This window comes from Lissotriton vulgaris, chromosome 10, assembly GCF_964263255.1.
Source record: "Lissotriton vulgaris chromosome 10, aLisVul1.2, whole genome shotgun sequence".
NCBI classification, from domain to species: Eukaryota; Metazoa; Chordata; class Amphibia; order Caudata; family Salamandridae; genus Lissotriton; species Lissotriton vulgaris.
Window position 1 is genome coordinate 486,359,358 of NC_141698.1, and position 23,914 is coordinate 486,383,271.

The following is a 23,914-nucleotide window of genomic DNA, read 5'->3' on the forward strand; positions in this document are numbered from 1 at the left end:
CACCGAAGTTGAACAGAAAATCAGTGACGCACAAGATGTTGTTGCCAAGGTGGATACCCTCACCAAAGAGATTCAAGTCCTCAAGAAGACGTCTGAGGATTTGGAAAATCGAAATAGACGCAACAACCTTCGTATTTATGGTGTTCCGGAAAATTCTGAAGGGTCGGACATCATTCTATTCCTGAAGACAAAAGTTTTACCGATTCTTGGCCTGCCGAAACATGTGGATGCCAATATTCAACGAGCGCACCGTCTGGGTCCCAAAACATCTTCCACTTCATCGAAACCTCATGGTATCATCGCCTATTTTCTCCTCTACTCTGACCTTATGACTATCCTTCACTCAGCTAAACAACACAAGCAACTGATATGGTCCGGCCATAAACTTTTTTTCTCTCAGGATGTCTCCAAACAGACAGCGGCGCATCGTAAGGAATTCCTGGATCTGCGGCCTACACTTCGAACCATGAACGCCAGATACGGCTTGATTCATCCCTGTTTTTTCAAGGTTACATACAAGGAACGGTCCTACAGTTTCGAAGACCCGGCTGACCTCCGCAGATTCATCCACTCCCACAGAGAGGACTCCATGGAACAAAGCAGCTCCTAACTTTTTTTTTCTTTTATTGTTTCCTTTCTGTGTTTCTTTTATTGTCTGGTATGGCTTGTTGTTTCTCCTCACATCACCTCGCCTCACCTTTTTTTTTTTATTTCTTAGGTGCGTTTCCTGATGTTTCGCATGTCAGAATTTTTTAATGAAATAGAAGAGGATTTGAGAAGTCACTCAAAATGTGCCCTAATTTTTCTTTTTGCAGCACTAATCATACTTTCTATGGCAAAATATACCCACTCATTTTGTTCCTTTTTAAATTAAATGTTTTAAGAGTTAACACTTTATTCCAATCAAGATGGCTTCAGGTGTGCCATACATTTGTCATAAGTAAGACTGTTAGCGCTCCAGGTGTTCTTTAGAACACTCTGGGACATTCTGTCATTTGGCTATACTTGGGCTACATCTGGGTGATATTTGGGTTACATTTGGGCTCTTTTGTCTCTGGTGGCCATCTTGGGAGACTGCATGTCAGAATGTTTTAAGGAAATAGAAGAGGATTTGAGAAGTCACTGAAAATGTGCACTAGTTTTTCTTTCTGCAGCACTAATCATACTTTCTAAGGCAAAATATACCCCCTCATTTTGTTCCTTTTTAAATTAAATATTTTAAGAGTTACCACTTTATTCCAATCAAGATGGCTTCAGGTGTGCCATACCTTTGTAATAAGTAGGAATCAAGTGACAGTCTCTGTCCTTGTTGGATTTACATGTTTTACTGAGAATGTCAGACTTCATTTTCACATGACTGAGAAAGATAATGTGAATTTACAGAAAATATGCTTTCAGTTTAGCTTATAGATCCCCTTCCAAACCACTGTGGGAAAATCATGAGATATTAGTTTTCTTTCAAACAATATTCATGATATCACAGCAGAAGGTTTTTTCACATGGTAAAATCACCTTAGAACCCACCACAATTCCTAAAACGAGTATGGTACCATCAACAAATGATTTATAATGTAACTAAAGTCCTAAAACCCTACAATGCTTTTTAATGAGGTGCTATCATGTATATTGGTCCCAAGATGGCTGCCAACACTTCTTGGATGAAGTGCTGACAGCCAATCAGATCAGATGTGTGGTTAGGCTCCGCCCAGATATATATCTTTTTTTTAACCTAAATTACTCAAAATCCACTGGAGCACATATATTGAGACCTAGCAAAGGCACATCGGGCTAACAGTCCCTACAATTTTGCCAAGTTTCGTGCAAATCCATTCAGCCGTTCGAGCTAAAAGTGAGGCCAACCGCCCTATGGAAATTAACATGGGAAAAACGCGTTTTGGGACCCCCCTTTTTTCTCAGCCCCCCCTTGATGAAACCCCCCGAAATTGTCAGGGACTGCTCAGAAACAAAATGTTCAATTTTCCTGAAAATTTCAGCCAATTCCGTCCACAAACGCCAAAGTTATTAGACATAGAATTTTCAAAAATCCCATAGAGAAAAAATCCCAACTATATATACCTACTGGCGACCGCCAGTAGGTAATATACATACATATATATATGATGATTCTACCATCACTGTCACTGCCGTGAAATGGTCATGTAATCAAAATCTTATTATTACTTACAGTTACACCTTTCTTTGATTTGTAATATAAACATTTTGAAACCAACTTCTTTTTGTGAGCACTTGATTTAATTTAGGCTTTTACAGTACGAGCAACACTTTTTAACTAGATAAACTGCTGCACCACCATATGCTACTTCACCATCACTAAACAGGTTAGAGATATGCCCATTAGAATTCGAGTCACGGTAGGGTTGAGAATTCAAAAAATACATTTTGGAACCCCAGTTATAGAGGGCTCAGATTGAAAAGAACAATGCTTTTTTGGGCCTTATCAGTACTCCCTGAACACTTGGTAGTCTATTCCTAGTGCTCGAATAAGAAAAAATTGTAAATCTCTGCCTGTGTAAACCCATGTCTATATAAAGTTATATATCTTAACTGATTTATAAAAGCATGAGATGTAAAGGTTCATGATTTGCAACTTTGCCAGCCTTGGTCTGATTTCCTTACCCCATGTGTGTGCGGGAGTACATGTTTGTGGCATTCATGGGGAAAACTATTTTTCAACATTTAAGTGTAGGCCTGTATTGTTTTTCCCAATAGTCTGGACATCTTTTTGTCAGTGTCTATGTAATGCAAAATGCGTGGCCTGACTGTAGAATATAATCAATAACCCCTGTGTCTTCCATATCTCATGGATGTTCAACCTTCTTCTGCTTAATTGGAGCCCTTTAAGAGATGGGGGCCCCTTGCACTGCAACGTAGGGGCCTGTGTTACACCCCTTCTTCTAGTAGGCTCCATATAATTTTTATTCCTTCACCAGAAAATTATAGGCATCCCTGCCTGTAGTGGAAAGTGTCTACAACTCTCTAACTAGGCTAATGGTAGATGTATAATTAGTGACTCTTAATTGATATGCAGGGGTGCATGCTTTTTTATCTGTACCATGGAGCGGATGTTTAATGAACTCTTTGTAAAATCTATTCAGTCCACCATTACTTGAATCTTACACCCCCTCCAGAATGTCTGCTGTGTGACTGTTCACACAACAATCTCAGTTTAGCGCCTACATCAAGTAAATGGTAAGCCAGTTGCAAACAGGAATGTTTCCTCATGGGGACCCTTTCCCCTTTGTGATTGTTGGCAAAAACGTTTAAAGTTTTACAAGAGCAGGCAGTGGTACCTTGGACCTACTCTTAAAAAATGAAACAGAAACGTTTCTTTTTAAAAAAAAAATGCATCCCCTTTTTGTTTAATGAAAACAAGCCGCATTTCAGAAAAAAAATTATTATTTAAAGGAGCAATCACAAACATGGGGGTCTGCTGTCCCCGGCAGGCCAACTTCTCTGTGGCAACAGGACATTCCTAAGGGGTCACAAATTGCACCCTTCCTCATGAGCATTAATGTGGTAGGTCATTTGCAATCCCATTGGTAATAGCTAAATGTAACTGAGAAAATTAGTACATTTCATTTTGCAACTCGCTAATTGTGAGTCACTAAAATTTGCAATTTGTGAGTCTCAAAATATATGGTCGTACATGTGGCCCTCTATCCTTCGATCAGTAGTAGCAGTAGCAGTAGTAATAACTTTATTCAGTTATACAATATAGCCATGAAGGTGCACATAAAAATTCATAACACAGGTTTAGCATAAAACCATAATACAATTACATTATTGTACAACCATTGTCGCTCTTTAAAAATTATTGTACATCACACAGCAGCAGTCAATGTAGGCTTAGAGACCCTGAGCTTGGCCTATTAGGAGCAACAAAGAGTTACACTAATGAAATTAAATAATCTTGGACACAAAAAAATTGAATGCAATTCAGCAAGCTCCATCAAAATTTAAATTGGAAGCTAAACGTTTGTAGGCTATAATAGTAGCTGATGTGTGCAAAACATGCCAGCTTCCATCAATCAATCAATCAATCAATCAGGTCACTTGTAAAGCGCACTACATACCCGTGAGGGTCTTAAGGCGCTGTGGGAGGTGGGGGGGAGCTGCTACTGGTAGAAGAGCCTGGTCTTGAGGAGTCTTCTGAAGGCCAGTAGGTCTTGGGTCTGCCGTAGGTTGGTGGGGAGGGTGTTCCAGGTCTTGGCAGCGAGGAGGGAAAAAGATTTGCTGCCAGTGGTTGTTCTTCAGATGCGGGGGACTGTGGCGAGGGAGAGGCCGGTGGAGCGGAGCTGGTGGGTGGGGTGTAGAAGCGGAGTCATCTGTTGAGGTATGCTGGTCCGGTGTTGTGGAGTGCTTTGTGTACGTGGATGAGGAGCTTGACGGTTATCCTCTAGTTGGTGGGGGCCAATGCAGGTCTCTCAGGTGGGGTGTGATGAGGCTGCGGCGGGGAATGTTGAGGATCAGACGTGCAGAGGCGTTCTGGATGCGTTGCAGCCGTCTCAGGAGCTTAGCCGACATTCCTGCATAGAGGGAGTTTCCATAGTCCAGGCTGCTGGTGGCGAGGGCCTGGGTGACTGTTCTTCTCATTTCAGTGGGGATCCACTTGAAGAACCTGCGGAGCAATCGTAGGGTGTTGAAGCAGGATGAGGAGACGGTGTTGACCTGCTTAGTCATGGAGAGGATGGTTGAGGATGACCCCTAGGTTGCGTGCGTGGTGGGTGGGTGTCGGGCTGTTCCCAGTGTTGTTAGCCACCAGGAGTCTTCCCAGGCTGAAGGGGTGGAGCCGAGGATGAGGACCTCTTTCTTGTCCGAGTCCAACTTCAGTCTGCTGTTCCTCTTCCATTCGGCAATGGCCTTCATTGATTCGTGGAGGTTGCTTTTGGCGGTGTGAAGGTCTTTGGTGAGGGAAAGGATCAGCTGGGTGTTGTGGGCTTAGAAGATGATGTTGAGGTCGTGCTATCAGGCGATGTGTGCCATGTAGATGTTGAACAGTGTCGGGCTGAGGGATGAGCTCTGAGGTACGCCGCAGATGATCCCGGTGGCTTTGTAGCGGAAGGGGGGGACGTACGCTCTTAGTTCTGCCGTGGAGGAAGGATGCCGTCAAGTCCGGGGCCTTCGCTTGTATCTCGGGGTCGTGTAGGCGTGTTCATAGTGTGTGGTGGCAGACCCTGTCGAAGGCGGCTGACAGATCCAGGAGGATGAGGACTGCTGTATCTCCATTGTCTAGCAGGGTCCTGATGTCATCGGTGGCAGCAATGAGGGAGGTTTCGGTGCTGTGGTTGCTGAGGAAAACGGACTGGGACGGGTCCAGGATGCTGTACTCCTTGAGGTATCAGGTCAGTTGTTTGTTGATGATTTTCTCTGTAACCTTCGCCGGGAATGGAAGCAGGGAGATGGGACGGAAGTTCTTGAGGTTCTTGTGGTCCGCCTTGGGTTTCTCCAGTAAGGCGTTGATCTCAGCATGCTTCCAGCTTTCCAGGAAGGTTGCTGTCTCAAAGGAGATGTTGATTACTTTCTGGAGACGGGGTGCGATGGCTGTGCTGGCTTTGTTGAAGATGTGGTGAGGGCATTGGTCTAACGGTGATCCGGAGTGGATGGTGTTCATGATCTCGCTGGTGTCCTCGCCGTTGATGCTGGTCCAGGAGAGCAGGTGGTTGTGCAGGTGGTGGTCGTGGGGGCCGTGGTTTTCAGGGCAGTCGAGGCATTGAAGCTGTCGTGGATGTCGGCGATCTTGCGGTGGAAGAAGGTGCCCAACGAGTCACACAGGTCTTGTGAAGGCGGGATGTCATTGGTGTTGGAGAGTTCCATCACCATGTTGAAGAGCTCTTTGCTGTTGTGTGCGTTGTTATCTAGGCGGTCTTTGAATGAGGCCCTCTTGGCGGATCTGATAAGGTGATGATATCTGTGGGTGGCATTCTTGTGGGCTGCGTAGCTGTCTGGTGTTGGTTCGAGGAGCCAGTTCTTCTCCAGTTTTCAGCATGTTTGTTTGGAGGCCTGGAGGTGTTTAGTGAACCAGGTTGCTTTCTTGCTGGTGTGGCTGTTGGAGGGTGTCTTGAGCGGGGCGAGGGGGGTGTTGGTGCAGTCGTTGATCCACTGTCTGAGGATATGGGTGGCGGTGGCGGGGTCGGTGGAGTCGGCAGGTTGGCTCTGGGTGAGGGTGGTGGTTAGCTGGTCTTTGGAGATTTTGCTCCAGCAGTGTTGAGGCATCTGTTGGTTGCGGTTGTGCGTGGTGGGTTTCCTGAAGGTGAAGTGGATGCAGTGGTAGGCGGTCCAGTGGGGTTTGGTGGTGTGGTTGAAGGAGCCGTGGGGGATTGCGGTGAAGATGGGGTTGAGCGTGTGGCCGGCGGCATGGGTGGGTGTTATCACAAGCTGTCTGAGTCTGAGGTTGCCATGGTTCTCAATCAGGGGGGCGGAGTGTGTGTTGTTGTTGTTCTCGAGGTAGAAATTCAGGTCTCCGAGGAGGATGTAGTCCGTGGAGGCGAGGGCGTGTGTGCTGACGAAGTCGACGATGGATTCGCTGAACTGTGGTCCGGGTCCGGGGGGCTGTAAATGAGGGTTCCTCTGAGGGTGGTGTTGGGATTGGTGTGGATCTGGAAGTGCATCTGTTCGGCGGTTCTGAGGGTGTCGTCGGTGTTGGTCGAGACTCTGAGGGTGTTGGACAATGGCGATTACTCCTCCTGCTCCATTGGTACGGTCCCTGCGGGTGATCTTGCAACCTTCTGGGATGGCTATGGCGATGTCTGGTATGTCTGGCAGGGTTCAGCCAGGTTTCCGTCAGGAAGGCGACGTCTGGGGGGGTAGCGTCGAAAAGGTCCCAGAGTTTGATGGTGTGTTTTCAGGCGGAGCGGGTGTTGAGGAGGATGCATCTAAGGTAGTTGGATTCTTTGGTTGACCGGACTCAATTGTGGATCCTGAAAGGTAACGGCCATAGTTTAGAGTGTCATTTGCTAAGTCATCATATAAACAATTCATCATAAACATAAAAATAAAAACCTTCTTCATTAGAATCAGCTGAATGAGGCAAAATAATTACCTGTTGGAAGTACATGTAATACAGGGGCATATGCTGGGGACCCATTACATCACAGTTATGTATCCTGCCTGCTATAAGGATGAGCGGTTAAGGGGGGTCAGTTTGAGGCTTCTAGTCCGTAGCAACTATGCCCAATTTAAGAATCTCAAGATCTCAAAGACTATTGTTTGTGTACCACGTGACTGAGAATACACAGTGGCTCTCAACAATGGCCTAGTTACAAAGTAAAGGAGGACCCCGCACAGGCTGATAGGGGACTGGGGGGATAGTAAAAAATGAGAGAAAGGGGTGTCCCCCCGCGAGAACAGTCTAAGACTGGGTTCCACACCTAGTTCTTGGGTTCTAGGGTGAATGTTATATTATATTATCAAAGGGACATATTTGTGAAGCATGCCACTACTATGGCGAGAGAGGTAAAGTTACAATAATGTGAACCCAACTTCTATCCGTGTATGGTAAGAGCAGCTATGTTTACCCACTCTTCTACTTGCTTATATCCCCAATGATGCCAAATTTATAGAGAAGATGACCATTATATACTCTTGTTCAGGATTACAGTTATTTGGTACTACCTACCATGAACACAATTTTTAGTTTTTAAAACAATGGTATACACAGACAACAATGTTAAAAAATATACAAAGGAAAATGAAATTTACCACACCCTGAGTTACTCTGTCAAACATTTATTGTATATACATATTATAAAATCTCATCATTACACAGTATACAGTTTTTCAAAAAAACAACATTAAATACATTTGAATAAATACAATTTAAAAATGATTCTTCTTTTTTTTTAAATTGTTAAATTTACCATACACGGATAGAAGTTGGGTTCACATTATTGTAACTTTACCTCTCTCGCCATAGTAGTGGCATGCTTCACAAATATGTCCCTTTGATAATATAATATAACATTCACCCTAGAACCCAAGAACTAGGTGTGGAACCCAGTCTTAGACTGTTCTCGCGGGGGGACACCCCTTTCTCTCATTCTCAACAATGGCCTACATTTAAGTTCCGACAGATTGAAAGAACCCACTTAATGCTCAGTAGAGTATAATTTGCACAGAAACATTTTAAAGTGAGTCACAGTTTTCTTGACTTATGAGAGCAGAAAAACCATATTACTCCATTGTGATATAGTACTCTTTAAAGAAATGCATTTTCAGCTCATTCATAAAGTGGAACAGTATTTGGGTTGTCCTGATGGATTTAGGGATGTTGATCCAGATCCTGGGTGCATAAAAGGTGAAAGCCTGTTGCTTTGTGGGGTTTTTTGCACTTTTTTGTATCCATTCTGATGGTGTCCTGTCTGTGGGTGTTCCAAAAGCCAGATATGCAAAGTGCTGGTTAGGAAGGTTTTATAAATGATGCAACTGGTTTTGAATGTATTGTGGATGTGGACTGACAAAGGGAACCAGCTGAGTTCCATTAGGCTGGGGTGATGTGGTCATGTTTTCATGTCCTGGATGAGAAGTGCTGAGAACATCCAAGGTCGGTCTGGCCTATAGGGTAGGCAGTGTCCGATGGGCTGGTCTGACAGGTCAGTGTTTGTGCAATTTTTGGGGCTGTTTGGTGGCCTTTTTTATGGCTTGCTTGGCCATTTTTTACCATTGATTTCCTTGATATTAAAAGGAACATTGTCTGCGGCAATCTCAAATAACACAACATGTGAATTTGTAAAGCAAATATTCACCACAAAGAATATATATTGGTGATGAATGACAGATGTTTATTGTTATCCACCTTAATAGTACTCATTGTATTGAGGTCAGAAGGATGTAAGGCGGAGTAGATCTGCTGGGATTTGAAGCCATGAGGTCTAACACAGGCTGCTACAATGAACACATTAGTCCACTAAGCCACCAGACCCAACATATCCATGCTGCCTTCCATAACTTGCAAAACACTTTTACAGCTTGTGTTTTCAAGTTCAAAACTGCCCCAATTTACAAACATGGGGCACTATTTTAACTATATAATTAACCAATTATATTTTGGTGCCTTCGCCTTTTCTGTCCCAGTCTGACCTTGGCTGAGGGCTGTAGGGTGTCCTTGAAGGTTGCAGGGTGAAAACTGGGTAGAGTGGAGCAGGGTGTAGCAATTATCCAGCTGCAGACATGAGCCCTTGAACAAAATATGTAAAGTTGATTTCTGGGAGCAGTAGTTTTGCTGGCCTTAGTTTAGAGAGTTAGTACCAGGCAGTTATTTTTTCTTGACAGCGTGTTTCTTGAGGGTGAGGATGTTGAGTAGTTTGAGTTCATGAGACCTGTCACTGGGTGAAACCTTGCTAATGAGTTTGTTAAAGTCTGTGTCCTTGAGCCAGGTTTTAACTAGTTGTTTCCTGTTGTTCTTTGCAATTAACAACTGTTCTGTCTTGTTGAGGTTAAACTTCATGTAGGTGAAGGACATGCAGGTCTGGAAGGTGCAAGTAATTTTTGTAGTGTATGATGTCTAGAGTGCAGCAGACAAGCAATTAGACAAGCAATTAGAGTTGTATATCATTTTCATATTTTGATTCTCTTACCAGTGAGTAGAACCCCAAGGGGCAGACAATACCAGAATAGTATAGTCATAGAGGATCAATGTGAAACCCTTAGAGACTCTACAAGGAATAGGAATCTTCTGGGACTTGGAGATACCCATAAAATGTATCATCTGGGACAGGTAGTAAGTGAACCAGAGAAGGATGCTGAGATATTCAAAATTGCCTGATTAATTCCTCATTTCTTAACGGACCTACAGGGTACCATTCATAAATACCCCCCTGCCCCCAACTCAGAGTTACTGTTATCCTCAGTAGCAAAATGTCCAGGTGTAAGGGCAGTGGCAGACTACACAAATAAAAAGTGGGGGGTGATGGAGGGGGCACGTGGGGAGCGTGAGGAGGGTGTTAGTTATAAATAAATATACCTTACCTGATGCTGCTGGCCGCCTGTCGCCTTGGTGCTCCCCTGCTTCCTGCTTCCAGCAGTCCCTGGGACAGCATCATAGACTTCCCATCAAATCCCCACGCTGCTTTCATGCTATTACCAATAGCATGAGGGCAGTGCGGGATTGGCCTGAGCAGGCTAGTTTAATGCTTGCTCAGGCACAGGGAATCTTTGCTGTTTATCCAGCACGGTTGTGCAAATCAACTGGGTTAGGGAAACCTAACTGTGCATGTCGTTTTGTCCGGCCTAAGACAGCCAGCCAAACCCACATGTGCACAACACTCCGCCCCATCTGCCATGGTTTGGACCCCCCTCCACACGCAGGTTCAGCCAGAAGCTGCGAAACAAAAAGATAATAAAATATTGTTTTACTTTTCAGCTGCTGGCTTCGAGCCAATGGAGCGATGCTCTTCCGCCATTGCGGAGAAGCCGCTACTGGGTATGGGAACACCAGAGGCATTAACAATGCACTCAACATGAGACCCTTAGGTGATAGGTGGAAAGCACTGACTAAACAGCATGTTATGCTTGATGTGTACAAAACTGGTTGTTATAATGAAGGGATGTGTGGGAGCAATAATTACCTTAACCTCTCTGTGTAACAAAAAGACCACATCTTAAAGAAGTATTCTACATTAATCATTTACTTTTCTTTTTCTTCCTCTGGTATTTATACAAAGATCGATTATTTGAAAAAGGCATTGGCACGAACAAGAGTAAAATCGTCGATCTGCCTCGAAGGGTAAGAAGCTTATTTTACTTTTTCTTCAACAATGGACACCCCCCTGAAAATTCCATACGGGTGAGATGTAAGGACTGTGGGCCTTTCATATTCCTTTCAAATGAAATCCTTCTTCTGTGGATTTCACTGAATCCCATGACAACCTAACTGATTAAAACAGACTCTGGTTTTAGGTGCTACAACAGTGATGTTGTGTTAAATAAACATGGGTGCAGCTAACAAGTGAAACAGAAGAAAAGTAGCTTCTGATAACCGATGCTCTTCTGAGAAGTCACATTTAAGCAGCTTTTTAGGTTTCAACTACAGACACCTTTAGCTGCCTAATGGCAAGATATACTGTTTAAAATACAAACACTGATACTGAGAGAGGGCTTTGGGTCAGGCCCTAGATCATGATTGGATGTCTTTGTGGTCTTTCTCAGGTGTCTGGTTCTGATTTGATAGCTTCCTTCCCTATACCTGTGTTTATCCCATTCAGAAGCAGTTTGGTCTCACAATGTTCCGATTGGTTGATTTTCATCTGTCTATTGCTTGAAACTACTCTTTATTCTTTCAGCACTCCATGGGAGTGCATTTATTTTCTTTCTCTCTGCCCTTGTGCTGATTTCGCCCATCACTTCTCTGTGTTGCTTCCACCAACCCTCATCCGCATGCAGCTTAACAATAGCTTCTCATGCACATCCCTATCCTGCTCCATTTTTAAGTGAACCTATACAGTGCTTGGGTTGTAGGCAATCTGTTATCTCTACTTTGTGGAGTCTGACTCCTCCCAGGGTTTGGATTGGCTTCTTTATGTGTCCTTTAAAAATCGTAGCCTGCAATTAGCTACTGGTGGGTGCATGTCTCACCATTTCTTGCACGTTCACTCCCGTGGAGCGAGCAGGGGCTTGCACGCTCTTTGCGTTCCTTTATTTTCTTGTTTTCTGTAGCTACCAGGACATTGTGCGCTCTGCCTTTCCAGTCTTAAATTCGCAAAAGAAAAAAGGTCTTGGCCGTTCTGACCATTGTTGGTAATAGATGGACAAAAGTTGCACAGAACTGTCATTTTCCCTCAGCAGTCTTGCTTCACGGAAGCGCAGGAGCCCACGGAAGCGTTCATGCAGTCACTGTTACCTGTTACCTGTGGCACTGAGTCACGGGCCCCACTGGGACAATGCGTAGTTCAAACACCGCCAAGTACGGGGCCCTGCACTACAAATAGTTCCCCTGATGTGCATCCTTGTACCACAAGAGACTGAAGAGCTATTGGAGAAAATCCAGTGAGCGAGAAAGAGTCAATTAATGGGGAGGGGATGACAGAGGAAGAGAAAAAGGTGGAGGAAAACAGAAATGAAGAGAAAGAGAGTTTGTGGGAGAAGGAAAGTTTCGGGTGGGACTGATTCAAGTGTTACAAAAGTAAAGCAAATTTGTTGTTTTACAACGGAATCCTCGGCGCAGAGAGAGTCCCCGTTAGCCTAAAATCAAATGTCCTAAAATTGTTATTAAGGCTCGACATCTAACTGGGAGGCCCCCTTTTCATGCACTAACAGGTGAATAATAAACTCCTCTATAGCTCCACGTATTGCAACATTTGCTTGCACGGAGGAGCCCAGAGAAATGCTCTGGGCATGAAGGCGTCCGAGTGATTAGCACTCAGAACCTCAGGATGTCATCAGTGGGAGGGACATAGAGCCTTCTCTCCTTCCCCCGCCTTCACACAGAGATCTCCAACTTCCCAGGCTCCAAAAGTATTGTTCGCGGCCGCCACTAATGCATTACATACAACTTAGAAACCGGCAACAAAAAAATAGATGTAGGATACAGTGGACATAAAGAACAGGATCTTTACTACCAGCAATAAGCCACAAATCCTGAATGGGTGAAAGGGGGCCCCAAGGGTGCACGTGAAGGAGAAAATGTAGAAACAAAACATGCCAGAGCAAGAAGGCGAGGAACTACACTGCAATAGGATCTTTAACCGGCCCACTATTGCTACCTTTGGAAAGAGAAAGCTAAAAAGGCGTCTGTATACGTTGTAGGACACATCTTCATCAAATGATGTAGGTGATATGCACCCATTTCTGCACCCACCTTTCCAGAAGCTGCAGTGACCTGGCAGAGAGCCTGGGAGGGTGGCACCTGTGCTGGGGTCCAAGACAGCACCAAGGGTTCAAGTTCCTATACGAACATGCCAGGTAACACCACAACCTTATTCGCTAAGGAACGGTGGAAAAACCCATGGGTCTATTGGCACCAGTGGTCGAAGTGGGATAAAAAAAGTAGGGGAACTGTGAGTGGAGAATCAGGGGGCGGGAATAACCGAATATTGGATCAGTGGGTGTAGTCAAGGGTGTGGCTAGAAATAGTAAAAAATTACCAATTTTTAGTATGTTTAGCATTTCACAGACCAGTTACAGCTTATAACGTTATTTAATTCAAACAATTGATAAACATGTTTATTTGATATTTAATTCAGGAAAAAGCCAACACTCATAGGGAATACAGGTTTATGTACAGCCTGCGAAATATAAGCAGCAACAAGATGTTACCTTAATGCTTTTACTCTCAGTGTTCAGAAATCCATGAGTATTTTTTGTCTAAACATTGAGGACGTGCATACAGGGCTCCTCCTGTACACATGTGTTAAGCAGGGCTCAGAGGAGAAAGGTACTCTTCAGGAGAATCTAGACTCACAGAAACCCACAAATGCTCCTTCATATTCATGTCGGCCAGGTAGCTGCTCAATCATGAAATAGCAAAAAGAACAACAGGTGGACAGAATGCAGAACAATGTCCTACCTTCACCCCAGTACAGAGATCTGGGCCTAAATCCATCTTTTTTTTGCTCACCATGCCATTCCAGTTTAGACCCAGCCATATGCAAATCAGTCTTGATCCTGTGCCCAATGGGAACAGCCCAGCCCAAACTGCCAGGCCACATCCTCCCTGGACTGGAAACAAGCATTCTAGGACCAGTTTCTGGCTTTCAGCCCTCATCAGCCAGGATTGCTTGATTCCAGTGGCATGGAGAGCAAGGGACCCACGTATTGGCATACCCGTCCCACTCGGAGTGACAAATGCAAAAAGAACAACTGATGGACAGAATGCAAAACAATGTCATACATTCACCCCAGTACAGAGATCTGGGCCTAAATCCATCGTTTTTTTAATCTCACCATGCCATTCTAGTTTGGACCCAGCCATATGCAAATCAGTCTTGATCCTGCGCCCAATGGGAACAGTCCAGCCCGAACTGCCAGGCAACGTCTTCCCTGGACTGGAAACAAGCATCCTAGGACCGGTTTTGGACTTTCAGCCCTCATCAGACAGGATTGCTTGATTCCAGTGGCATGCAGAGCACGGGTCCCACGTCTTTGCATACCCGTCTCACTTGGAGTGACTAATGCAAAAAGAACAACTGATGGACAGAATGCAAAACAATGTCATACATTCACCCCAGTATAGTGATCTGGGCCTAAATCCATAGTTTTTTTGCTCACCATGCCTTTCCAGTTTGGAACCAGCCATATGCAAATCAGTCTTGATCCTGCGCCCAATGGGAACAGTCCAGCCCTAACTGCCAGGTCAGGTCCTCCATGAACTGGAAACAAGCATCCTAGAACTGGTTTCAGGATTTCAGCCCTCATCAGCCAGGATAGCTTGATTCCTGTGGCATGGAGAGCACTGGACCCACGTCTGGGCATACCTTTCCCACTCGGGGTGACAAAAGAAAAAAGAACAACTGATGGACAGAATGCAGAACAATGTCATACATTCACCCCAGTACAAAGATCTGGGCCTAAATCCATCCTGATCCTGCCCCGTTCACTGCTCCTGTCCGTTCACCGCTCCTGCCAGGTTACCGATTGTGAGAAGTTAGCCTGGCATATTTTGTCCACTAGTTCTAGTGGGCACCTTGCACCAGTCTAATGGACTCTTTTTGATGGTGGTTGTAAAGTCAACCTTATAGAGAGCTATCATAGTGGTAGCATGGACCAGCAGTCATCAGGCTAAGACTTCAGAGAGCATGTGAAGCAAGTTGTTTTACCAATCATAATCCCTTGAATACCAAATGAAAGGACACCACACAAGGTATATATCAAATATATATGTATTTATTCTAAACACAACCCCTCTGGACTCTTTATGAGGTCAGAGGCAAAAGCACAATACAAAATACTTAATTAGCATACAATAAGTTGCACAGTATACGTTTTGCCCTAGGGGCCTCACAAACCATACACTAAAATACTGGTATAAGAACCAATTCTGAAATATAAAGTAGGCCTAGGGCCTACGGAATCGCTGGGGCCACTCTAAACAACTAAAGGTTAGGAAGTAGGAGGCCCACAGGAGACGCGTGTAGTGTCTAAACACAGCTGCGAGTTACTATTGACTTTCTATGGGGAACGAAGATTACAAAGTTACAATTTAAGGATACTTCTGGATGGACTAGGATAAAACCCCTTTAGACTAGGACACTTTGAGAGTCAAGACCCACAGGAGCACCGGAGCACTCGTGTTACCTTACCCAGGGAAGCCGGGTGCATAGGTGCCTTTTGGTGACAGGTTTCGTCGTCGTTTTCAATGAAGAGCTACAAAGAAGTGCTGCATGCGACCAGTGGAAAAGTGTCCGGTGAATCCAAGGTTGGATCGAAGATCTGAAGAACCTGAAAGCAGAAGGGACAGAGTCTGGGTCACTAGCCAGTGACCAGGAAGGAACTAGGAAGGAACCAGGCGATGTTGGGTGATTTCAGTTGAAGAGGTGAAGCTTATCTCTGCAGCCACGAGGTTCAGGAGGTGTTGACGACAACCAGAAGCTGGATTTTAATTGTCCCAGAAAGGATCTAGTTGACTGCAGTGTCGGTATCCAGATTGGACCCAACAAGCCTTAGCAAATGCAATCCATGCAGGAGATGAAGATTGGCTTCAAGTCAGACCAGTAAGATTTGTGGCGCTTCTCCTTTGTAGAGAACCTGGAACAAGCCTTGAGCAATTAGGAAAATGAGTTTGTTTCAAAAGGAAGTCTTCCAGGGGCTCACTAGCCAATGGGCAAGGAACCGGGAAGACACATTGAGCTGAAATGCAGGAGCGGGCCCCATGGGACACTCGTGGAGTATGGGAACCTGAGCTTCAGTGCAAATGTTGCTTGGGACTGGAGCTTCAAGCACCCCACAGTACAACTTCCAAATACCTCGGGAAGTAGATGCAGCTAGCAAAATGCAGGATGTTCGCGAGTTCTGGTCCCACGTCTCTCGTGTCCGCCACGGGCCTCAGCCTTGCCTAAAACATCGAGCAGCATCAGAGATGTCTGGAAGTCCATGTCCTGTGTCTCAGAGTATTCAGGATCCGGCGGGAGCCTCGACAATGCAGACCGGCAAAGTTGCTTCTGGTGCCTGTTTGAACATGGTGGTCACTCCTTGACCACAAGGTAGATGTCTTCCGTCTTCCAATCGAAAAGGAATGATGAAAGTCCAGGATTTATGTTTCAAAGTTTCATCCAGGGTAATCTAAAGTCCTAGGGACACAGCTCCAATACTTATAATAAGTTAAGGGGTTGGACTACCTGAAAGGTCCCTTCTATGGGTGGACCAGGGAAGGGGTGGTTACACCCCTTTCCCTTTGTCCAGTTTCACGCCAGAGTGGGGCTGGAGTGCCCTAGCAACTGGTTTGAACCGGGCTATGCATGGAGCACCTTGTGTGCCCAGGCAGTGTCTGAAAAGCATTCACTGAATGCAGCCCTCCCTGCCCCAATACACTAAAGTCTGTCTGCGGTGGTGCTAGCACCTCCCCTGACAGGAAACCTATTGTCCAGGCCTCCCCTGCCAGAGTTTCGTCCAGCAGCAGGAGGTCAGACTCGTGTCTGTGGCAGAAGCATCCATTTTGTGATGCTGAGACTCTGGTTAACTTTAACCGGGTTTTACAGTAACTACATGTCTTCTCCCTCTAGAATAGTAGAATGCTACCCCCGCCGCCAGGACCGGCGGGGGGGGGGGGTAGTATTCCAAAGTGTTTGACACCTTACACAACATGTTTTGATAAAGCCAAACCAAAGTTAGCATTAACCGCAAAGATTATAATGCACTTAAGAATATATGGTATGGCTATATCATAGCACAGCTATAAGGAGATGGTTACGAAAGCTGCAGAGGGGCTCAGCTCATGCCAGGGAACCCTCTCACATAAAACCAATCACTCTGCCTCCATGATTGTTGAGACCTGCCATAGAAGTGATTTATAGGTGCATATGTGTCTATATATAAGGTAGATATATATATATATATATACTATATCTAAGTAAGGGGTGATTACTACCACCTTACCCAGGCTGTGTGAACAGACCTGTGGTGTCAGTTTGGAGGGCCAGCCAGGGCTGGCATAATACATGCTGCAGCCCCTTGGTAGGCCTTGGATGCAACTATGCCCTGGGTACCTATGGTACACTATACAGGGGCTCACAAAGGTGACCCAATACCCAATCTGGTATTTACCTAAAGTACATGGAATCCATGTTACCATGAAAGCAGATAGACTGGGGCCCTGATTAGCAGGGTCCCAGTCCAACTAAGTCTAAAACCAGCAAAACACTATGCAAAAAGTGGGGGTAGCCATATAGTCAGATGTACCCCTTCCTACACCGTTCCTGCTCATGCCTAATCACCGCTCATGCTCCATCACTTCTCCTGCTTCATCACTTCTCCTGCCCCATCACCTCTCCTGCCCTGTCACCTCTCAGGCCCTGTCACCTCTCCTGCCCTGTCACCTCTCCTGCCCCGTCACCTCTCCTGCCCCATCACCTCTCCTGTCTCCTCTCCTGCCTGTCACTTCTACTGCCCGGTCACTTTTCCTGCCCGGTCACTTCTCCTGCCCGGTCACTTCTCCTGCCCGTTCACTGCTCCTGCCCCATTCACTGCTCCTCCCCCGTTCACTGCTCCTGCCCCATTCACTGCTCCTGCCTCATTCACTGCTCCTGCCTCATTCACCGCTCCTCTACTTTCACCGCTCCTGCCCGGTCACTGCTCCTGGTCACGCCTAATCACCACTCCTGCCCATGCCTAATCACCACTCCTGCCCATCACTTCTACTGCTTCATCACCTATCATGCCCGGTCACTTCTCCTGCTCCATCACTTCTCCTGCCCCGTCACCTCTCCTTTCCTGCCGCCTCACCTGTCCCGTCACTGCGCCTGACCCGTCAGCTCTCCTGCCCTGTCACTTCTCCTGCCCTGTCAATTCTCCTGCCCTGTCACTTCTCCAGCCTGTTACTTCTCCTGCCCGTTCACCTCTCCTGCCCCATCACCTCTCCATTCCTGTCGCCTCTCCTGTCCCGTCACTGCTCCTGACCCATCACCTCTCTGCCCTGTCACTTCTCCTGCCTCGTCACTTCTCCTGCCATGTCACTTCTCCTGCCCGTTACTTCTCCTGCCCGGTCACCTCTCCTGCCTCATCACCTCTCCTTTCCTGTCTCCTCTCCTGTCCATCACTGCTCCTTTCCCGTAACCTCTCCTGCCCGTTACTCCTCCTGCCTCATCACCTCTCCTTTCCTGTCGCCTCTCCTGCCCCGTCACTTCTCCTGCCCCGTCACTTCTCCTGCCCGGTCACCTCTCCTGCCGGTCACCACTCCTGCCCCATCACCTCTCCTTTCCTGTTGCCTCTCCAGTCATGTCACTTCTCCTGCCCCATCACTTCTCCTGCCCGGTCACCTCTACTGTCCTGTCATCTCTTCTGTCCCGTCACTGCTCCTCTGTGTACAACATTGACAAATCACACAAGGCGGCAAGTTCCCCACAGTTAGGGTGACCAGAAATGTAAAGCCAAAAAACGAGGCATTTCACGTAACTAGATGAAGGACTACTGTTTAATTTCAAGGGAGCGCACAGAATGACAGCACTCCTCAGCAAAGAATTACAGAACAGGCAGCTAGAACATAAATAAAGTGCAATTTTAAACCCAGAAGCTTGACTGTGAATTAAATTGTTTTCTTCAAACAACTGCTAACTAAGATCTGCTTAAAAGGTGCACGTTTGAGTGACCTAAACAAAACACAATTCTATATCTACTTTTTAATTACAATTGTCTTGGAGTACGGTTGTGGTGAAGAATACAGTGTCCGTACATTTCATGGTATTGAACGAAAGCGCTATGACCATATAAGTACGTTTCTCGCATATAAGCGCTACAACGTAAAAATAAATCAAAAACCCATGAACAGACCGCTCGTAGTGGTGTTGATCAGAGGTACAAGGATGTCCTAATGCGATGAATAGTGTTACAACCTCAGGGCAGCCGCTACCTTTGACATCTGCTTATTTTCTGCTCAATGAAGAAAAAAAAGCTCCCTCTTACAATTCAAAACACAAGCTCTAAAATGCACACACAGAAAATTGGTTCCATGGGAAGTGCTGAGGAGCTCCACGTTTTTATGATGTCTGGTGTGCGGTTAAGTGCCAAGTGCTTGGGCTCCACCCTTCTCCCAAATAACAACAGGAATTCCCAGGAGCAAAACGCCAGCTGGGAGATTGGTGCCTCTGACAGCTGCCTGTGTAATATGAGCAAAATGTGACATTTGAAGTACTTATACCAGCTGGGATGATTTGCAATTTTTGACCGATAGTATGACCCTGAGGACTTAATTGCTTCATCTTGTCATTCATATAGTTCTCACCGTAAACGACGGCAGGCTCAGACACAGCCACCTGCTGTAATTTTCAAAACGGATCGTACCATCACTCTAACATCTACAAAAACATGGCATGTTTTTTGCGCACCATTTACAAGAATGTTGTTCTGTTTTTCTTTGGAACTTCCCCAAATTTTGTCGAGCATTCTCAATTCTCCTGTGTGTTTTATAGAGCATACATTGGGAGACGGAACACTCTTGTGCCAATGTTTTTGTTTTTTTAGAATTAGGGGTGTAAATTATGTTTTAAAACTCGGCAGGTCTGGCCAACAGGTAATTATGCCACTGAAAGTTCATACCACTAAAGTCTCAAACCCCAGGCACACCGGCAGGGGAGAGTGTGAAATATCAGATGGCTTATCTTGGCACGAGCTTCCAGGTGCGGCATCTAATTACTGTGTTTTCAGTATTGAAAATGTGGTATGCTTTAAATCCTTGGGGCCTCATTTATGAAAAGTGACGCATCGCTGCGTGAAAACTGCGATACGTCACGTTTCATTGCGCACTCCTTACGACATTCCTGATGCGTCATATTTAATGTATGACGCATCATGTCGCAAGGAGTTACAGATACGTCAGTATTTCTGACTTATCTGTAAGCGCAAAAGTGACGCATTGCTGGAGTGTGTGACAAAAGTGACGCAACTCCAGCAATGCGTCCTTTCACATGGGGAAAGCCCCATGTGAAAGGGCTTGCGTCAGTCTTACGCCTGCTGTGAGGCAGGCGCAAGATTTTGACGCAACAGCGTCCTAAAAGTGACGCAGTGAAATCTCATAGATTTCACTGCATCACTATTACGAGGCTTTTTGCGGGGGAACGCCCCCTCTGCATACATTATACCTGACGCAGGTATAATGTGGCACAGGGGTTTAAAAAGTGACGCATCTACCTAGATGTGTCACTTTTTAAATATGGGGCAACGAGGTGCATTTTTTACACCGCTGGTGCGTCACAAAAAGTGACGCACCGGCGGCGCAAAACTGACGCAAGGCCTTCATAAATAAGGCCCTTGCTTTCTAAGGTCAGGACGGAGAACAGAAGCCCCACATTGGATCACAGTGGTGGGTTACCTGGCTGGCAAGAGTAAGGTTGTACACATTTGGGAGATTTTGATCACCCACGCTCAGACTCTGGGAACATCAGGTTCAGTGGCGCAACGCAAAATGCTGGGGGAGGGCAGGGTTGCAGAATGTAAGGAGGGGCCAGCCATAGCTGCCAAGGTTTCACATTGTGCATGTAATTGTAAATATATAGCGCTTATTGCTCCTGATGCGGCATCAAGCACGGTACTCTGGAACCCAAAAATAATTAGTGATTTATTGTATTTATTTTTAAAGTTTTATATAGCGCAAACAAGATCCCGAGGGATATTAGAGCGCTTTACAAAGGAAGGGAGGAAGGACATAAATCCAGTATTGACCACAAGTAAGAATATACAAAAGGAATAAACACATATATCCCAGACAAATAAATGCATAGTTTCCAGACAAATGACACAGGGAGAATAGTACAATAAACGAGTATGTAACAGTCTAAGGAAGGGGGTATACAATACGGAAATAAGAGCATAGACCTCAGTATCGACAACATGTATGAATACATAACAGGAATACTTGCATGTTTTCCTGACAAGTGAATCACGTGGAATAATATGAAAAACCTGAATATAACAGGCTACGAAGGGGGACACAAAATGCAGTAAAGAATGAGCAGCATCACATGAGGGTACAATTTTGGAGCACAAATTAAGGTAAACATTAGTTAATTAGGAATCTTTTGGCTTCAAGTTTGAAAACGGTTGTTGAAGACATTCTGCGAACTTCCGGTGGAAGAGAGTTCCAAATCCTTGGAGCAGCACCGGAGAAGGCCCGGAGAGCGGTTCTCTTTTTCTTAAGCATGGGTGGTTTCAGGAGGAGAGTGCTAGCCCTTCTTGATACTCTCCCACTACAGAATAATTCAAGCTTTTGGGCAAGGCACGTGGTAGTTTTGAAATGCAGGGATTTATGCGCTAGAACAGCAATCTTTAGCTGAATTTGCGCTTCATAAGGCAACCATTTAAGAGATTGCAGTATTGGGGACATGTGCTCAATTTGTTTGATACCTGTGACCAGTGTGGCCACAGCGTTCAGTGATGCCCTTGTTGGTGCCAGGGTGTATTTGGGCAAGCCGCAGAGTGTCGTGCTGCCATAGTCCAACCTCGGCAGGACCAGAGCTTGTACCACCTGCATGAAGTCCTTGTGTGGGAGGAATGGTTTGATGTTTCTGAGTGTCGTCATTAAGTGATTAGCTCCCATACACACTTTGCTAATATGATTTTTCATATTCAGGTGTTTGTCCAGGGTCATTCTGAGAGATTTGGCTAAGTCTAAAATGAGAGGGGTGCAATTGAAGGCAGTAAGGTGATTCAGCCAAGGGACTAGATTAGGGATGTGGTTCGGAGGAGAGGTGAAAAGTTATTCAGTTTTAGAGGTGTTGAGCAGTAGATGGTTCTCAGGTAGCCAATTTTGCGTAGCATTTAGTGTAGAGTTGAGTGAGATGATGTTGTCCAGGGATGAGATTTTCAAATAAAGTTTTGTGCCATCCGCGTACATATGGAAGAGAATGTTTGTTGAGTTTAGAGAATTAGCTAGTGGTTCCTAGAAAAGGTTGAAGAGGATAGGAGGTAGGGCGGATGTTGCGTGTCACCTCATTTGATAAAGAGGTCACTGTTACGACTCTCAGATAGCTCTCATGTGAGAAGATTCTGAGTGTTGGCAGTTGCTGCGCCACAGTCGTTGGATGAGGTTTATATTACAACAAACACCACTTACCTCTTTCAAGTCTTGTCTTTTATTTGAAGCGACATCACAATTTGGCGACACTGGATGGGATGCTTCATGTTTCCAGTGGTGACACCTCAATAAGGCGGGGAGTTGAAGCAAGATTCTTAAGGCGGCTTAGTCTGTTATTTGTCCGACAAGTATCGCAAGAAAGAGAAGTCAGCTCCGTTCAACTTTGGAAGTTGTGAGTCCACTTCAAAGATTCCACAGTCTTCCTGCGATTAAGAGTTGTGCTGTCTTTGGTGTTGAGTCTCTGCATAAGTCTCGTTCATGTCTGATGCTGCTATCCAGTGGATCCAGGTAAGTGTAACATATAACATAGGTTCAGAGGAACGACCATTCTCACTCTAACCCGTAAAATGTTATAGACTGGTTAGGAGGTACGACGCTTCGTTTCTTCACATCATATTTTCCTTTGAGACTGGCGCATGTGTGGTCTGCCTGAGAGTGTTTTCTTCTCCCTAAATATTGCACAACTAGAGCCCGCTAACATCAGGAAGAAGATTGCCGTTTGAGCACGTATCACTTGGAAGTGAGGGGGTTTTAAAAAAGAGCTAGTGCGCAGCTCAGAGAAGAGGAACGACGTTTCGCCCTCTTTAAGTCTTCATAGAAGTCAAGTTTAATTGTGTTTGTGCGCATCGTACTGACTAGTTTGAAAGTCACAATAAACAATGGATGCGTGATTCAGAGTAAAGAGGAAAAACGCTTCGCCCTCTTTAACACCTTCGATGCTTGTGACAAGGTCAACTCGTCATGGGTTTTACCTGCCCTGTGCTTATGACGAGTTGACCTTGTCACAAACAATGGGATTTTCGAAATTGCAGCACAGGACGGGAATATGCGGCAGCTTTGAACTGGTTAATGTTGTTATAAGTAAAGCATTAATGCAGCATTACTCACTATTATTGAATAAAAAGCTTGACAAGAGAAAATAAATCCTTTGGAAGTGAATTTTAATGGTAATAAGAAGTAACAAGGATAGGAAAAACTTCTAATTATAAATAATATGTTATTTTCTTAGTTTTTTTGCGCAACTGGAAGAAAATACATAAGCACGGAAGAACATCAGATTGACATTTTAATTTGGAAAGGGAACTTAAAAGGGGAAAACCTTTTTTTTTAATGCATTCACGTTTTTATTTATTAGTGTGTTTCATAAGTGTATTTAAGATCTAGTTAATTGCGTAGATACGTTAGCAACTTAATTTTGGTGAGAAGTACAATTTACATTTTAAAGTCATAATGCATTTTTTCTCTCTTCACCTGGGGAACCATTGATTGAGTGGCAAAAGTGGAAAAAAGGGTTTAGCAACTATACACGAGTTTGTGGCTCCAATTTGAGTGCAGAACAATAACATGCTTTGTTGCTACATTATTTAGGGGTAGAGGGGCAGGATGTTTTGGAGAATTTACTTGATCTTTCACAAACTGAAGCAAGATATTTAAATTAATATGAAATTGCATTGAAAAAGCTAGATTGACATTATTTGCCATGTGTAAGTATCATTTTAGAAAGGTATCATTTTGGTTTGAGGTGTCAGGGCAAAAATGAATCTGTAGAAGCTTTTGTAACTTCTTTAAGAGAATTGGCTTCTAAGTGCAAATTTGGAGGTGCAACAGAAGAGAGGATTAGGGATCAGTTTCTCCTTTGTTGCAACAGGGATAAGATACATGAGGAACTACGGATGAAAGAGG

General features: G+C 45.0%; 1 protein-coding gene across 1 annotated transcript in view; it reads left to right on the forward strand.

The window, feature by feature from the left end:
• The window catches only part of RGS11 (regulator of G protein signaling 11), a 1,486,254-nt gene that overhangs the window by 752,015 nt on the left and 710,325 nt on the right, over window positions 1-23,914 (forward strand). The window contains exon 11 of the mRNA XM_086939774.1: window positions 10,680-10,741. Coding sequence (XP_086795900.1) covers window positions 10,680-10,741 — 62 coding nt within the window. The remainder of the gene's footprint in view (window positions 1-10,679; window positions 10,742-23,914) is intronic.